Raw genomic sequence first — 19,405 nt, forward strand, 5'->3', positions numbered from 1 at the left:
GCCATATAAAGAGCATGTTAAATTATTTAGTTTTCATATACCACTGTGCGGAGTCTTTCACCAGAGTACTGGTAATATCAATCTTGGATTTAAAGCCTCAAATATATATCTATCAACTGTATGGGACTGTACCTCATATCAACAAAATACAAACATTTCTTGAAAAATTAAAGAGGCATTATAGAATCTATGTACATTCCATTACATAAAATTCCCAAATGAAATCAAGATTGCTCTGAGTATTTCATAAATAAAGGTCTTACCTGACTGTACTAGGTATGTAACAAATGCATTTTCGGTCATATCAGCAATAGAGACCAGATCACCGCCTTCCCTACGACAGACATCCCTGGCATCGTTCCACTGAAGTTTTTGAAACAACAAAATGTAACACCAACTTCCAAAGGAAAACCATCCACTTTCACATCGGGAACCTGGAGCTAAAGTGGTTGTCACTTCTTGCTGTGGATAAGACGCTGGAAAAATGGAAAAAAAACAAACAATCAGAAAACAATGTTACAATTTATTTTTAAATCACAAAATATTTCCAGAAGTCAGAAGATAAGCTAGCTACAGTTAAACATTACTACAACTAGGAATATGAAAATGTTAAGGAGAAAGATAAAAAAGTGAAACATTGTTATAAATGGATTACAATACTACCAAAAATATCTAACAATTGACAACTATGATATTTCACCTTCATGACAAGCTATGAAACCCTTCTTTTATGCTACAGGTAGTTACCCCTGGATGCAATATATAAGTTCATTTCTGTCGGAATTAATTACATGTGATTGTAGGATCATTTGTAATTGTGCAAAATTGGCATTGTTTCAATAGTTTGACAAGTTGACTGGATGATTATTGTTTTGAAGACTGCTTGAACATTATGAATGTATGTCTTGAATTTTTCACACATCCCCTGACAGTGACATTAAGACAGGGGTTTTCTATAATATCATAAGCTTTGAGGACAAACAACTCAATGATTTCATAGTAGTCAAATGGATCACCAAGATTTGTGGATAATTAACTCACTGATTTCATAGTAGTCAAATGGATCACCAAGATTTGTGGATAATTAACTCACTGATTTCATAATAGTCAAATGGATCACCAAGATTTGTGGATAATTAACTCACTGATTTCATAATAGTCAAAATCGATCACCAAGATTTGTGGATAATTAACTCACTGATTTCATAGTAGTCAAATGGATCACCAAGATTTGTGGATAATTACTCACTGATTTCATGTAGTGAAATGGATCACCAAGATTTGTGGATAATTAACTCACTGATTTCATTGTAGTGAAATGGATCACCAAGATTTGTGGATAATTAACTCACTGATTTCATAATAGTCAAAATCGATCACCAAGATTTGTGGATAATTAACTCACTGATTTCATAGTAGTCAAATGGATCACCAAGATTTGTGGATAATTAACTCACTGATTTCATAGTAGTCAAATGGATCACCAAGATTTGTGGATAATTAACTCACTGATTTCATAGTAGTCAAATGGATCACCAAGATTTGTGGATAATTAACTCACTGATTTCATAGTAGTCAAATGGATCACCAAGATTTGTGGATAATTAACTCACTGATTTCATAGTAGTCAAATGGATCACCAAGATTTGTGGATAATCAACTCACTGATTTCATAATAGTCAAAATCGATCACCAAGATTTGTGGATAATTAACTCACTGATTTCATAGTAGTCAAATGGATCACCAAGATTTGTGGATAATTAACTCACTGATTTCATTGTAGTGAAATGGATCACCAAGATTTGTGGATAATTAACTCACTGATTTCATAGTAGTGAAATGGATCACCAAGATTTGTGGATAATTAACTCACTGATTTCATAGTAGTCAAAATGGATCACCAAGATTTGTGGATAATTAACTCACTGATTTCATTGTAGTGAAATGGATCACCAAGATTTGTGGATAATTAACTCACTGATTTCATAGTAGTCAAATGGATCACCAAGATTTGTGGATAATTAACTCACTGATTTCATAGTAGTCAAATGGATCACCAAGATTTGTGGATAATTAACTCACTGATTTCATAGTAGTCAAATGGATCACCAAGATTTGTGGATAATTAACTCACTGATTTCATAATAGTCAAAATCGATCACCAAGATTTGTGGATAATCAACTCACTGATTTCATAATAGTCAAAATGGATCACCAAGATTTGTGGATAATTAACTCACTGATTTCATAATAGTCAAATGGATCATCAGGATATGTAGACAAACCATCTGCTGACTGATTCTCTCTCTTAAGGTCGCAAGCCATGTTGACTTTGTCATAGTTAAATGATTTACACAAAAGCTCCTCCAGACATTTTTGAGCACAGTCTTCAGGATAGACGTCTGTCAGCTGGTACAGTAGGTAGCCCTCCAGGCCACTGTTGCGGAACACATTGAAATAATCAACCAGTATTCCTGTCAATGAAATGTAAAATAAGCACTTATTTCACATGGATATGTAGTTCACAGTATGCTGTTATACTTATTATGAATTTGAAAACTTTTATGCTTAATTTGCATGCAGGGTGATTTTTTTCTATAGTGAAATTTGCTTGTTTGTTCCTGGTCTCTAAGATTTGTCTTAAAATATCTTCTAACTTCTCAACACCTCTGGAATATGGAATTATTATGAGAATGCATTTGTCAACAACATTGTTACACTTAATATTCAATGTCATAATAAACTGCACGTGTTTGTAAGACTGATACTTTTTATTCCAATAAAACTACTTTAGTTGTGAGAAGCATTAATGTATTTGCTTTTCCTCTGACTTCTTCACTCTAACCACAGTCGCTCGAGAGCTATTCAGCTCTGGGACTATTCGCCCCATAGACGAGTGTACAGAAGCGAGAAACAACCCAAGTCTGGAAACAGAATGGCTATAAAAACCACGCCATGTCACATTCCGTGTCCGATTTCACTGTGAAAATTAGCAAGTTCATCTACCATGCAACCGTCGATCGTTCCCTATCATTCTAAAATTTCATACCTGATACTTTATCTGATTCGACGGACACCTCGCCAAAACCTGGGGGTGAGAGCAACATTCCGGTCACCTCTTGGGTACCTCCACTTTACTGACGTTGGCGCCGCCTACCCATGAGGATGACTGGAATGTTGCTCACGCTTATGTTTTGGCCAGGTGTCTCTCGAACTCAGCCGAAAATCACAGGAAATGAGCATTTTGTAAGCAGATGAAGTATCAGGTATGAATTTTGTGTGATTTTCGGCCGAGTTCAGAAAACACGTCGCCAAAACATAAGGCATGAACAACCTTCCAGTCACCCCTCATGGGTACGCGGCGCTAACATCAGTAAAGTGGAGGTGCCCAACGTCCACTGTGAGGTGACCGAATGTTGCTCACGCTTATGTTTTAGCGAGGTGTCCGTCGAATTCGGCCGAAAATCACACGAAACGAGCGTTTGTGAAGCAAATCAAGTACCAGGTATGAATTTTGAGAATGATAGGAAACGGTAGACGGTTACATGATAGATGAACTTGCTACTTTTCACGGTAAAATCGAACGTCGAAGATGACATGGTGGCACAATCCCTATATGAAATAGCCATTTCATTTCTTGACTTGGGTTGTTTCTCGCTTCTGTACACTCGTCTATGGGGCGAATAGTCCCAGAGCTGAATAGCCCTCCAAACGACTGTGCTCTAACTCTACCCTTTCCTTCCGCTGTTCCCTCAAGACTTTCTCTTTAAACAATAGTTCAACCTTTATTCATTTGCCCAATCTCCAGTCTCAGTGTTTCAACATTTTCTCTTACATAGTGTACTTTCAAATTGTTATTTTTGCGATGCTAGCTCTGTTTTCAGAGATTAGACACGTTAAAATAAGTACCCTGGTATATTATCATTATCATTTCTATGACCATTATAGTGAAAATATTATCAAAGCTATATTATCATTATCATTTCTATGACCATTATAGTGAAAATATTATCAAAGCTACAATGGCATTGCCTCTATGGAAAGGTGATGATGGAGAGAGTACAGTTCAATTATGATTGAGGAATCACAGAGAGGGAGGTACCAGGGATGGGACAACAACCAAACTTTTAAAGCAAGATTCGAGGAAATACAGCTACTACAGAGCAATACAGAAACAAAACATTGTCTGATTCGCAGCTCTTATCAGTCTGGAATGTGTGCTCATGATAACAAACAATCAATTTTGACCAATACCAACACATTGCATTTGTACTTGTTACATTCTTATTTTGTATTTGTAAATTGCTCAGTTGTTAAATCTGGTAAAAATACATTTCCGCCAAATATTTATCTGAAACTTTTTTGAACAGCTAAATTTACCTTAAAGTCAATGTAAAACAGAGCTTTTCGTACTTTACCTTTATTTTTGCAGATGTAGCCAAGTTCTTGGTCACATTTATGGTCATGCCACTGACCACTAGTTGGAACAATCTGTACACAGTCTGCTCCTAATTCTCCTTCAAAGTAATTATCTGGTTGACCTTAGAAAAGAGACAAATTAGGTCAATAGGTCAAATGTCATTTAAAATTAACATAATATAAAACGAACAGTATGGATGAAGGCATAATTTTTGTGTCTATATATCAATGTTAAAGTTAGAGCTGGTGATGGCAATGAACAAAGTAAGGCAGCTTGGTTCTAATGAGATCTGCTTGGCTTCCAGGCGCGGCCATGCAAAACAGTTTGGACAAATCAGATACAGCAAGATTTAGCCAATAGGTAAAACCCGGAATTTGAATGGACCACGGTACAAACAAACCCATGTGTGTAAACACGCATAGACAAACGTGTATTTCTACACGCATTAGTGTACATGTGGGTTTTTTGTACCGCTATCACGTGATTTCTTGGGCGTACGCATTGTGTCCTTTTTATTCCTGAGTAGAACCATTAACAGAATGTACCAGTATATTAGTTTATTTTGAAACACTGATAATACAGCTCCAGGTCAAAAAACACAGTGAGTCATCAAAGGTTAAATGAGTCTATGTCATTGTGGTTTATACCGTATTTTGAGCAATGAGAAGCACTGCAATGACAGACTGACTGAATTGTAAATCCACTGAATGCTCACTTGTATATTGATGGAGTGATGATCAAGGAAAGTTTCATCAAACACTTACCTGGAGCCCAGTTCAAATATGCAAATGGTGTTGAATCACTCCATCTCCATCCACCTTCTTCTACTCTGTCATTGGCTCCGATCCATAACACAGGTGAATTAACACCATACAGCCTTCCTGTTGTTGCAATAGTCAATCAGAATTATTTGTCATCATAGTATTAAATTTCCCTGTTGTAACCACCCAGCATGGATGTACAGTATGAGTACTGAGTATGCTTTTTTCAATTTTTGTAATGACATCACCAACTAGGACCTGCTTTCAAAATCTAAAAGACTGGCTGTTTGGGGGAATTACTGGTACATAACTTGCAGGGCTGGGCTCTTATCAAGGCTAATACTGACGTTTATTTTGATCTGCAGTACTTCATAAAAGTGAACAGCCTGTGTAAGATTTCCCTGTTCATGACGATTCTTTTTTAATCATATCAAAACAGTGCTGCCAAAGTTTACCTTCAGTATTTGCAACTTAAAAACACTCAGCACAATAAAATCACAATCTGCTCTGATGAGATTACCTGTATCTTCCAAAATTACATGAGCTGGGTTGGGAAAATATTTAAAGCTTTACGGAAATGTTAAAGAAGTACCATTACATGAGATCCATCTCTACAAATCTAAAGTATTAAACTAGCTCACTGTTAGTAGTGGTAACAAATCCTCATAAACTGAGACTGATAATTAAGTCTTGTATTATTGCTGTTTACAGGATTCCATAATGCATACCTGTTATGAAGTGTTGTTCATTGGAATTTTCAAGACTTAGTAGGTGACCTCCAGATTTTCTGCAACGAGTCTCTGCTTCCAGCCAATCAACAAATTCATCGGTGACATACTTGTAGCACGTTGATTTAGCGTCACTGTATTCATAACCAAATCCACACTTGGCATTGTAAGAACCTGTCAATCAACATAACTGACATGTCAAAATGGCTTAATCATGGCATATGGTGTTGGTTCCTTTCTATTCTTAGAAGAGAATAATAAAAGGTTATTCCCAAAATACCGGGATTTATGTCCTCGTACATCACCCGAGACGCGTTGAGGACAATACGGTAGCATACGATGTACGAGGACATAAATCCCAGTATTTTGGGAATGACCTTTATTGTTATACACCTTTTTAATCCAACTTTACAAGAAAAAAGTCGAAATTAAGGCGTCTTTTGGATGCTCCTTGCTCACTGTACTGAGCGATCGCAAGCAGACTGGGAACACGTTGAGAGTGTTCGCTAAGCACGCAGAATGAAATTTCAACCCGCGCTGCACAGTGCACATGGTAGGAATTGTATGTCAGCAGCATACTTTCACTCGAATTTACAGGTTTTGGACTGACCACGATTTGATTTGGGAAGTACTGAATGCTAATACAGTCAAACCTGTCTTAGCGGCCACCTTCACAGAGCGATAACCTCTCTATAGTGGCCACTTTGAGGCGGTCCCCTGCAATTTTCCATTGTTTTGACCCCCTATAGAGCGGCCACCTCTTCAACGCGGTCAGCGGCCACATCAAATTGTTCCCTTTTGTTACCAACACTCTGTATAGCGGCCAGTATTACCGCCATAACAGCTGTAGAAAAAGTATCAAGCGTTTTCATTCGTCGAACAAGTTTAGCCATCAACACATACATTCCAAGAACAATACAACGACTGCGTGATTGGAAAGGCGGCACACTAGCAAAGCTGTAGGGTGGCGGTAACAATGAAAGCGGTCGCACACGTACTCAGCGTTGTCATCAGCAATTCATACGTCTCAAAGAAAAATTAGCACGGTATGAAACAAGTTCTTTTAGGCCGAGACCGCCCATTTAAGACTTTTAGCGCTGCAAGAGAAAGCGTGCAATCAGCACGCCATGCCTTTTTGTGAACTGGGAAAATGTGTTGATCTGTCGGGTCGTAGGTCAAAGAAACGTCATTGAAACGTCATCGGTCAACAATACAACAATGGCGGCACGCAAGCTTAAATACGAAGCGAAGAAATCAACTTGCCACCATTGTACGAGACGACATCGCACGAGTAACATCTATCCAGAAACAAAATCATGGCTACGAAGAGTAATAGGAAGACCTTGACGTTGAACCAGAAGATAGAGCTCATAAACCTGTATGAAGGAAGCAGCGGTTCGTTGGGGTCTCGTAAGCTGGCTGAGAAGTATGGTGTTGGATGGACTCAGGTACTGAACATCTTGAAACGCAAGTCAGAGTTTTTAGAAGAGTACGAAAACAATGCACCAGGAGACTGCAGAAGAAAGATACGAAAGACTGGTAATGAAGAAATCAACAAACTTGTATGGGAATGGTTTAAAGACGCAGCGGCGAGGAAGATCCCTATCAGTGGCCTACTTCTGCAGGAACGAGCATTGTCCTTTGCAAAAGACATGGGCGTCGACGAATTCAAGGCATCCAACGGCTTGTTGGACAGTTTTCGAAGACGGCACAACATCGGGTTTAGTACTATGAGTGGCGAAAGTGGGGACGTTAGCGACATGGTCATGGCAGAGTGGATAAAGAAGTTGCCATCGCTAATCGACGGGTATGAGGCCAAAGACATTTTCAACATGGATGAGACTGGTCTTTTCTACCGAGCAACTGCAAACAGAACTTTGGCCGTGAAGGGTGAAGACTGTCGTGGTGGAAAGCGTTCGAAAGAAAGACTGACTGTTATGTTGTGTGCAAGCATGACAGGGGAAAAAGAGCCACCTTTGGTAATTGGCAAGTCGTTGAGGCCTCGCTGTTTTAAGAACATTGATCAGAAGACATTGCCAGTTGATTATTACACCAACAGAAGAGCATGGATGACCTCGGCCGTTTTTGAAGACTGGCTGCTAAAGTTTGACCGAAAGATGAGACGCCAAAGACGAAATGTGCTATATATACTATATACTTTTGTAAAAAATGCAAAAATTTTCTCTTCTTCTTCTCCGTGTTGACGTAAAGGTGTTTTGAGGTCAAAGGTCACATAGCGTCCAATAACACCTAAAGTTATTGTACGCCGCGTCAAAGTTATTGGACTCCGCACCTTCTGATACTGAAACTTACTGTACGACGAAACTCCATAGGTTACAGATGCAAGTGTATAATAATTTCATTTAATTTCTTTATTTTCATATACTTCATTGAAAATAAGCTACTTCAAATATGAAGCAAAATATGTGTATGATGTTTATCAACTTGTATGTATGTCTCTAAACTTGTGAATGGAATAAGAACACTTCATTTTGACTAGTAAAATTCTCTGAATAATACACATGCAGATGACCCAATTCACAATGACAATATCAGGGAATTTCTGATCAAGTTTGGTTTTCCTGTGACCCACACATTAAAATGGAAAACAATTAAACTGAAAACTGCAAAGCATGAAAATTAATGATGATTCCTGAAGTGCATTCTAAATTAATCCTGGAAGTTTGCATATTTTCCTGACACACTAGAGGCTTACATGAACTATACACAATGTCATGTAATTATTCACAGCATTGGAATGTTTGTTAGTAATTCCAATTTGCAATAACCAATAACTTAATAAAGCTAGGGTGAATAACTTAGATAAGCTAGCAACAATAAATTAACAAAGCTGACATGTAGCACCAATAAATTAACAAAGCTGGCATCAATAACTTGGCAAAGCTGGCACCAATAAATTAACAAAGCTGGCATCAATAATTTGGCAAAGCTAGCACCAATAAATTAACAAAGCTGGCATCAATAATTTGGCAAAGCTAGCACCAATAAATTAAGAAAGCTGGCATCAATAACTTGGCAAAGCTGGCACCAATAAATTAACAAAGCTGGCATCAATAAATTAACAAAGCTAGCACCAATAACTCACCAGTTGGTCTTGGACTGTCTGTAACAATACCACCAGAACCTGTATGTAACCAGAAAAATTCAAAAATTATAGATTGCTCATTTTAACTTGAAGTTGGACTGCAATTGTGTTAAACGTTATTGCTTAGTGGCTCAACAGATCATTCAAAATGCCCACTGATTTACTTGGAATATTAACAACAATGTCGTGAAATCAGTATAAGTCCTCAACGATTTGTTTGAGTAAACTTCATTTAAATGACAGTGTGAACCTTATATGGGGACGATATAGTCGGAAATATAGCAGTATTATCATTCATGATAACTTCCACAATGAGAATATGCTATCTTTTCAATTTTCATAATTATGAAATGGTAGACACTAGTTTTCAGTCCGGTTTTCAAAATCAGTCCATACACACTGTAAGATGTCATAAGTTATAGTGCAAAGACTGATATAATCTGCTGATGAAAATCTGATGGTAACAATCGACAATGGCAACTAATAAAAAGTTTACAGACATATTTGCTAATTATCAACCACTGATGAGCTGGCACAAACCTAACATAAAATACAGCAACATAACTGCAGACCAACAAATCTCATCCATTGTATCATAAATGACAATTTCTGATTTTGAAACCATGTACAACTGCCCAACTGTCTCACTGTGATATAACCGAGGTTACGTTGGTATTGTCGGTTATGTGGTAGCGTGTCGGGGCCGGCAAGGCTAGTATTCCAATGATGAAGGGATGTAAAGACGACTGGAAACAGCGAGTACAATATAATCTAAGATGCTACTTTATTACACTAAGCTCTAGGCTACGTACATAGAGTGATGGTAAGCTGGAGACTGACTTGAGTACACGTGGGCCAAGAGAGATATACATGCCCTCATGAATAGTAATGACAGCTCATGAATAATAATCACATGACACTACGTCACATTCCTCCCTCCTTATTTTGATGGAGACAGGGAGTCTACATCACTAGTACGGCAAAATAATTCAGAAAATCAGCAAAAATCAAAGTAAAATAATACAATGCTAATACTACTGAATCTAAAGGAAAGTACATGACAATAAAAAAAACTACTGACTAAGTCGGGTACAGTAACCTGGGCAAACACCATTACTATAAGGGTTGAAAATTCAACACGCATTTTCCAAAACAGTGTATATCAGGTCACTACAGCCCTTTCACTACATCATTCATGCACCTTCACACACTACCGTACATCCAAGCTCCACATTCGCGACAATGCGTCCGCATTTGTATTTTCGCTGCCCTTCTTGTACTCAATCTTAAATTGATGCTCTTGCAGTATTAAACTCCATCGCAACAACCTACGATTCTTACTACACATTTTGTCTAACCAAACCAATGGATTGTGATCTGTTTGAACTGTAAACTCTCTCCCGTACAAGTAAGGATTCAAAGCTTCCACAGCCCAAACAATGGCTAAACACTCTCTTTCTATAGTTGGGTAATTTCTCTCCCTGGGGAGAAGTTTTCGGCTAATATACTGAACCGGATGTTCCTCTCCCTTGTCATCATACTGACACAAAACTGCACCAATAAAGGTCACAAACGGCTTATTATAATCTGGAACCGCCAGAAGTGGTGATGATGCTAAAGCATCTTTCAGCTTCTGGAAAGCATCTACACAGCTCTGAGTCCATTGAACATTGGCTGGGCTATTTTTACATGTCAGCTCAGTCAATGGGGTCGCAATGTCAGAGAAATTTGGGATAAACTTCCTGTAGTATCCTGCTAATCCTAAAAATGATCTGACGTCACGCTTTGTCACTGGTGTTGGATAATTGACAACAGCATTAACCTTATCTGCCATAGGTTTTATTTTTCCACTTCCAGCACCGTAACCAATGAAAGAAACTTCACTGCCACCAAGATAGCACTTAGTTGGTCTAGCAGTTAGTTTACAACTACGTAACCTCTCAAATATGCTACACAGGTGTTTAACATGATCTTCCCATGAATGATCATGCGGACCCAAGTCATCCATATATGCTTTTTCTCTGGGCTGATTAAATGTCTTATCCATTAACCTCTGAAAAGTTGCTGGCGCATTTTTCATCCCAAATGGCATAACAGTAAACTCATACAGTCCAAAAGGAGTGATAAAGGCAGACTTCTCCCGAGCACGTTTGCTCAAGGGAATTTGCCAATATCCCTTTGTGAGATCGATCGTCGATATATAATTCGATCCGCCGATTTCCTCAATCAATTCATCTGGTCTAGGCATCGGATATGCGTCAGATACCGTGACCTTATTTAGACCTCTATAATCAACGCAGAATCGAATTCCGCCCTGTTTCTTCTTGACTAAAACGAGAGGCGAGGCATAGGGACTCTTTGATTCAGTGATAATTCCAGCTTTCAGCATTTTCTGCAGTTCCTCTTTACTGTCTGTTTAGCTGCCTGCGGTAGACGATATGGTTCTGACAAATTGGCGTTTCGTCAGTAGTTATCACATCGTGTTCTACCTGATCAGTACAACCGGGTACATCAGTTAAAACATCACTGTACTCTTGCAGTAAGCGTAACAGTTCCGCACGCTGATCCGCAGTTACCGAATCCGCAATTACTACATCTCTCCAAGTCTTTGTGCTCTGATCCTCCAGTGTGTAGTACATAGAGTTTTCTATGTCCTTGTTGCACACAGCATCAACAGTGTCAACAAAATACACCGGTTTATTTCTTTCTTTCCATGCTCTCAGCATGTTGATATGATAAACCCGCTTTGGTTTTCTACGGCCACCTCGATCAATTTCGTAATCAACATTGAGACTTCCTTACCACAGTAAATGGTCCTTGCCACTGAGCACTCAACTTATGCGTGGAGGAAGGTAAGAGTACAAGTACTTTATCACCGTTCTTAAAAGAAAGTTTCCTTGCTCCCCTATCATACCACCTTTTTTGTCGTGCTTGGGCTTTTTCCATGTTCTTTTTGACAATTTTTCTCATGTCGGCAAGCCTTTCTCGCATCGTTATTACGTATTGCGCCAAGTTTTCCTCCTGTGAACTTTTCTCAGTCCACTGATCCTTGATCACAGCGAGTGGTCCTCTTATACTTCGACCATACATTAGCTCGAAAGGTGAGAAACCGGTACTCGCTTGCGGTACTTCTCTATACGCAAAAAGAAGGTACGGCAAATATCGGTCCCACTCCTTCGGGTCTTCCGCTACGAAACGTTGCAACATGGCCTTGAGCGTTCCGTTAAAACGTTCCGCGTTCCGTTAAAATGTTCCGTTAAAACGTTCCGTTAATCCATTGCATTGTGCGTGATATGGGGACGTTCGAATTTTTGAGATCTTCAACTTCGCACACATATCAGTCATAAGGCGTGACATGAAGTTTGTACCCTGATCTGTCAAACTTTCACCAGGTAGTCCCATCCGACTAAAAACTTCGATCAACGCTGTCGCAACAGTCTCGGCTTCCTGGTCTGGCATAGCCAAAGCCTCTGGATACCGAGTTGCATAATCCACGATGACTAAAATAAACTTATTTCCGCGTCGAGTTCTTTTCAATGGACCCACAATATCCATTGCAATTAACTCAAATGGTATATTTATAATAGGCATCGAAACAAGAGGCGCTTTCTCAGACGCTCTCCGTCTTGCAGATTTTTGACATGGACTACAAGTCCTGCAGTATTCTGCAACATCCTTGAAAATACCGGGCCAATAATAGTATTGTAGCAGCCTTTGTTTAGTCTTTTCAATGCCAAGGTGTCCTGACAGAGGTATGTCATGTGACACTCTTAACAATGCATTGCGACATTCCGCCGGTACGGTACTACAATTTGTCTAACTTCACGCACCTTATGTGAAGAAATCCACTTACGATACAATAATTTCTCATGCCAGAAAAATCCAGTTTGATTTTCCGACGATTGATTTGCATCTGCATGCTCTCACACCTTTGCAAGAGTAAGATCGGACCGATTGAAGTTCTCTTAACTTATCCCGATCTAATCTTAATATTTCAGCATATTCCTGCTGACATTTTAATCCAGTGGAAATATTCTTGGACACTTTTGAAGTGACGTCATCACTTTCCTCATCATCACTGATGTCACTAAGATCTGATGAAGTCTCATCAAACGGCTCGTCAAGGGCTGATGCATCATGGGAGGTATCATTACACTCACTCTCACTGTTTACATCATCCGCTTTCCGATTGTTTAAATTGTCCTCATCAAACAATCTAGAGATACCCAGTGAATCATCGTGTTCGTCACGTGACCCATTACCTCTTGGATTTCATTGACCTTGTCAATGTGTTTTGAAGCACTGTTACTTTCATCAGATGATTCTACTTCCTCATCGAAGTCATCATCACTTTCTTCTGCTTCACTGAGAGTCGGCAATTCCTCAACAGGTATTGCTCTCACGCCAGACGCCAATTCATTTTGCTTAACTATAGCCTCGCGCTCGTCCTGCGCTTTCTTTTGACGTCTTGTGACCACTAACGCACGGCGATCCTGCAAGGCAAGCGCGTCCTCACCTAACAGAACGTCCTTAGGTATACCTTTCCATACCCCCATACGTAAAGGTCTGGTGAAAATTTCACTTTCGATGTGGGCTTTGACAACAGGTGCCTTGTGCACTGTTTTGTCTGCAAAACTAATATTGCAAGTCTCTCAAGGCAAATAGTTAGATTGTTGTACGACCTCTGGCTTTACCAAGGTTTGACAACAACCCGTATCCCTCTGTATACTCACTGGTTTACCGTCTAAACACCCAATGTAAGTATTTCTCCCAAGTAGATAATCGTTACCAAATTCAGCCCAAATATCATAGCCTTTGTCATCCTGACTTTTGACATGGCCAACGAAAAAAAAAGCAAGTCCGGTTGCTTCATTGACAGTGTCCACGGCAAGGTTCAATTAAGTGCACTTCACACAAAAGTTCTTTTGTCTTCTTTAATTGTCCCCCGTCTTCTGTGAACTTGCTTCTGCTAGCTTATGGTTGAGTTCTCTTCAAGATTGACAGTGCTAACAAAATCCAACTTCTCGTCTCTGGTTTATCAGCTACGTCCACACGGCGACGTCTGCACCAGTATTAAGTTGATCAGCAAATTCAGTTCCACTGGAATATCTCAGGTATCGGAGATTCTGCTATGATGGTATGTCCACATACCAATGCATACATAAAAATGACGACAGTTGATCTCCCCCTGCAGATAACTTTCCAAAGTTCCGGCAGATATTTAACTTGCTGCTTGTACAAAGTCAGGTTAAAACAACCATAGAAGCGTTCGTTCCGAGTCTCTCAGCTTTTAGTAGCACACAGTTACTTTTCAAAGTTCAGAGTGTGTCTTACACACGGCTTATAGTGTCTTTAAAGTACTCACGGGTTAAGCTTGTTACAACCAGGTCTCCTCCAAGTCCGTCTTGAGAATGTGAGTTAGAATCCCACCGCTGCCACCAATGTGATATAACCGAGGTTACGTTGGTATTGTCGGTTATGTGGTAGCGTGTCGGGGCCGGCAAGGCTAGTATTCCAATGATGAAGGGATGTAAAGACGACTGGAAACAGCGAGTACAATATAATCTAAGATGCTACTTTATTACACTAAGCTCTAAGCTACGTACATAGAGTGATGGTAAGCTGGAGACTGACTTGAGTACACGTGGGCCAAGAGAGATATACATGCCTAATGAATAGTAATGACAGCTCATGAATAATAATCACATGACACTACGTCACACTTACCTTTCCTTTGTTTGCAGATATAACCATTCATACTATTACAATCATAGGTGTTCCACTGTCCAAGCCTAGTTTTGTCAAATTCCAAAAGAGCACATCTTTGGCCTGAGCCGGAACCTGGTTTTCCAGGGAACCAGTTGGTGAATTCTGACTGGAATTATATCAGATGCTATGATTACATTCTCAAACAAAAGAAAAACAGATTACATGAGACTCTATCAAATACATGTAGATAGGCAAGCAGACTCTCACAATACTATGCAAGTATACCAGTAGATATTTAGATCTTAAAGTGCAATTTGGACAATTTTATTCCAAGCACCAAGGAAGTTTGAAATAACTTTTATATAGGTACCGGTACATCAAATGCAGTTTAAGTGAGCCCCCACAAAAGACATTAATGCCATGTGTTATTTTTGACAAATAAAATCTCATCAACCTAAAAAATTAATTGCGAACAGTAACATTCCATGTACAAGCAATGTTGACAAGCTGGCAATATCGTGATTTGACATAAATTGGTAACGATGGACAAAACACCATTTTTTCCCACAACAAAACAAAAATAAGTGAAAATACATCACAATTTGAATGCTTTCAAATATGGCAATAAGTGTCATCTTTAAGTCCAGATACTATGCATCATATTCATGATAAAATGGAAGTTGAACTCACAGTAGTGCCATCAATCCAGTCATATTCACCATCACCATTGGCATCTTGCAAACCAATCACCATCCTCATACGAACATTATCCAAACGACCTAGTTTATCAGACAAACACAAAGTTTAATTCATGTCCCCTTCTGTCTACTAGAAACTATGAATAAAAAAATATGAGAATATCAAATCAAAATATATATGAATATCAAGCATAAATATTGATAGTGATAGTTCAATCACATATATGTGTCTGAAGGTGAATGTTTTACCAACATGGAAGTACACAATAATATTTCTGTAAATTGGTTGAAATACAAACTAACAAAGCTTTGCAATACAGACTCTTTCAACAATTTTCCTATAATTTCACTGTGTCCAATCATTGATGTATCAAAACATTACTAACATAAATGCAATTCAAAATATTCAATTAACTTTGGTAATAACACCACATCATCACTCTGATTCTAAGTCCCCTCACCCTGTTCCACTATTTAGAGGTCCATGATTATGTTGGAAACAATGGGTGAGGTGTTGAAAAGTATGAGGACAGGTTTTCTTTAACTATTGTTACTGATGTACTATTTCTGTTACCTCCTTATCAGACCATTTCCTGATCTAAAAGTTGACAGTTCACAAATCCTAACAACTTTATTCATGCAGTCTTTTAGCAACATAAAAATACTGCTAGACTGCCTGTTTGACTGATTTCTGACGACTATCACCTTTCTGACAACTGTGATTTGCTTTCAGCAAAGAAATTCAATGTTTAGTGACTTACAAAGGGGCTTGGGTTGATGAATAACAATTATGATATTTACTCACTGTTGATAAAACTTTGTTCATCACCACTTTCAATACTTGCTAATCGTCCCCCTGAACTGACGCAAGCTAGCTTGGCATCATCAAAGTTTTTAAGAAGTGTTGTCTCAAACAGATAACAATAATCACCATGCAGGGCCCAGTTTGAGGGACATCTTCCAATGCCTGTAAATATAAAAGGCTATTCATTGTAATACTGTAAATACAAGATTGTGATTTGTCATAAATAGTACTTGAGAACTCAACTAACAAGTGTGATAAAAATCTTGTTATATTGTTGTAGAATAGAACAGATCTAGTATGTGTAGAATTCATTATTTCAAAGCAGAATATACCAACATGAAAATGACATACCATAGCCTGGGGGCATAGGAACAACTCTCTGACCTGTAAGAAATGGTAAATTGTAAAATGAAGCTGGCTTCCACATGGTAATTCTGGCAAAATAATGACTGCCTGCAAGACTTGTCACTAAAGTGTCACATAGAATGTTGGTTTTGTTTCCAGCACACAATACTCTCCTCTTTGACCTTTGACCTTTAGGTACTGCCATTTTCTTGTATTCAGGAAGATAAACTTTTGGAGCATTATCATTGGCTTGCCAACAACAGGTGGCAGTTTGATGTAAGTCTACATTTTAATGACAATCAGGACAGAATCAATCGTCAAATTTCCTCCCTGTATGTTTATTTGACTTCTTTTACTTTGGAAGTTTTCATTTTGCAATCTTCTTAGGTGAATGAAAAGTTACTAGATTGATTTTCCAATCAGATATGCTATCATGTCATTGCATCACACTTTATGTGAAAGAGTTTGCAGCAGTATTTTTCTAAATTTTATTCATTTGAACTACAGAGACTTGGAGAAGTATATATCATACTTATTTATGCAGCCTAGCATTTAATTCTAAAGTTTCAAAACTACACAAAGGTGTGACATAAATAGTCATCCAATGTTTGACAAGACAATATCAAAATTGTACATCCCCTCAATCAGCTGTTGATTTTCCAAGAAAAGACGTAAATAAGCTCAAGGTCAGATAGATTAAATGATAATACCTACCAACTTGAATTTCACAAACGAAAGCCTGGATAAGGAAACAGTTTGAGGTTTGCCACTTCCCTGTAGAGGTACCTGATTTGAAATGAAGGACCCTTTATATAAATCAATTCTGTGTACAATGAAATGTGCATTGGATGCTGAGAAATAAAGTGTTTGTTTTAATATTGGCCATGTGTTATAATGAAAAAAATTGCCTGGCCATGGTAATTTGTAATAAATTCTTTCTTTATCTTTCAAATGAAGGTAGATCGAGTCAGGAACATATTGGAATCTGAAATTATTATAACAGTGGGATTCATATTTTTACCACCTAGATCTTGCATGTCATTTTAGTTTGTCTCTAATATCATCAAAGTGTTACAGTAACAACTGCTTAAAGTACCACTTAAAAGGTAGCTGAGATAATTAAAAATCAATTTTTAATCTATTGTCAGAAAAAGTATATACGAAGCATGTGGAATACCTTTGGAAGCATTCACAAATCCGTATGCAAATAAGTCACATGACCTAGCTTGGCAATTGTTGATATCACGAGTTAATTGTGAATGTCCCTATGATGAAGTTTTTTAAACTTACTTTGTTGGGGTTTAGCCCTGATAGGGTTCAACTAACTATTTTATGTTTGCAAACAGTGACAACATTTTTCACAAATAAAATTCCACTAATCATTTTATGAAATCAGTTTCATCATGGATTACACATTTTTCATAAAATGGTTAAGTCTATAAGAAGTCAGTGCTCACTGGTATCCATGAATCCACAATCAGGCTCATCTGGTCTGTCCTTTGGTTCATTTATACCCCAGTTATCATACGGTACAGTGGAAGTGCCGTCAGCCCATTGAAATGTACCATCAGTGACTGTGTCTGAGCAAATCACAATAAGGAAAAGTTTAAGGATTTCAGTTTAAATAAAAAACAACAGGGCTCGATTTGAGCGGTAGTCCCATGTCCACAGACTACCAACTTTTCAATGGGGCTACCAAAATCATATAATGGCAGCCCACAGGGACTACCAAGCCCGGGACACTGTGATGAAATTCAGTCAGTACTTGGCATGCCAATTGTTCGGTCTGTCACTTTTGGAGTCGAATGTAGTCAAACCCAGCTGGACACAGTAAGGCCAGACTATAATTTTTTTTGCAAATTACAAAGACGACCCTGCAGTGGAACTTTGCAACAAAGTTTCAATATCTCAACTGATGTACTTGGATGACAGACACAGGAAATGATAGCCAATAAAAATGCATTTCCATTACATTTTGATCATAATGTATCAATCACAGTTACACAGACATTATGCCCCCTCCCTGCAGATAGCCTATTGTTTATTTTAGCCCTGCTACAATTTGTCTGATGTACAAGTGCGTGATGAGAAGGTCGTGTTCGTTGTCATGACAACTATCAAAATTTGCGTACAACTCTGAGAATGAAATGAGTTGTCAATAGGTCACTAAACATTTGAGTATCACTGTTGTCCATTATACATGTTTTCTTTTGGTATTAAATGTGCAAGTATTCTCATCAGTTACAACTTACTTGAAAATTCACTTTATGAGCAAAATCGTGAAAAACAGCTTAATCTTGTCTGGTTATTGAAAACAAGTCATCGTTGATGACACAGTCTCCACTTGTTAATGGGTACTTTGATTACAGGTCCTCAGAGAGGATAGAGTCCTCTTCATTAGGTCTGTGATAAAAATACTTTTGAATAAATTCGCTTGATACATGTCTGAGTTATAGTTCAGGACATGAAAAAATCGTAATACAATGGCCACATGGTGGCCATATTGGTTCGTATCACAAAACAAATCAATGTGCATATGTATGACATAGGTCAATGTCCTTGTACCAACTTTGATTAAAATCGGTTGAGATATGCCTGAGTTATGGCTTTGTACATGAAAAAATCATAACAAAATGGCCGCAGAGCAGCCATATTGGATCGTATCACAAAACAAATTGACATGCATATGTATGACAGTAGTCAATCTCCTTGTACCTACTTTCAATAAAATCGCTTGATACATGTCTGAGTTATGGTTCTGGACATGAAAAAACGTAATAAAATGGCCACACAGCGGCCATATTGGATCGTATTACAAAACAAATCAATGTG

At 38.3% G+C, this 19,405-nt stretch overlaps 1 protein-coding gene across 1 annotated transcript in view; it reads right to left on the bottom strand.

Moving 5' to 3' along the window:
• The window catches only part of LOC139117974 (C-type mannose receptor 2-like), a 76,025-nt gene that overhangs the window by 34,272 nt on the left and 22,348 nt on the right, over positions 1-19,405 (bottom strand). The window contains exons 10-21 of the mRNA XM_070681235.1: positions 18,031-18,153; positions 17,288-17,359; positions 16,580-16,612; positions 16,229-16,390; positions 15,416-15,504; positions 14,744-14,891; positions 9,017-9,055; positions 5,911-6,084; positions 5,186-5,302; positions 4,420-4,542; positions 2,242-2,475; positions 264-476 (exon numbers count right to left, since the gene is read on the bottom strand). Of these exons, the coding sequence (XP_070537336.1) occupies positions 264-476; positions 2,242-2,475; positions 4,420-4,542; positions 5,186-5,302; positions 5,911-6,084; positions 9,017-9,055; positions 14,744-14,891; positions 15,416-15,504; positions 16,229-16,390; positions 16,580-16,612; positions 17,288-17,359; positions 18,031-18,153 (1,527 nt within the window). The remainder of the gene's footprint in view (positions 1-263; positions 477-2,241; positions 2,476-4,419; positions 4,543-5,185; positions 5,303-5,910; positions 6,085-9,016; positions 9,056-14,743; positions 14,892-15,415; positions 15,505-16,228; positions 16,391-16,579; positions 16,613-17,287; positions 17,360-18,030; positions 18,154-19,405) is intronic.

The sequence above is a fragment of the Ptychodera flava genome, chromosome 18, assembly GCF_041260155.1.
Source record: "Ptychodera flava strain L36383 chromosome 18, AS_Pfla_20210202, whole genome shotgun sequence".
In the NCBI taxonomy this organism is placed as follows: Eukaryota; Metazoa; Hemichordata; class Enteropneusta; family Ptychoderidae; genus Ptychodera; species Ptychodera flava.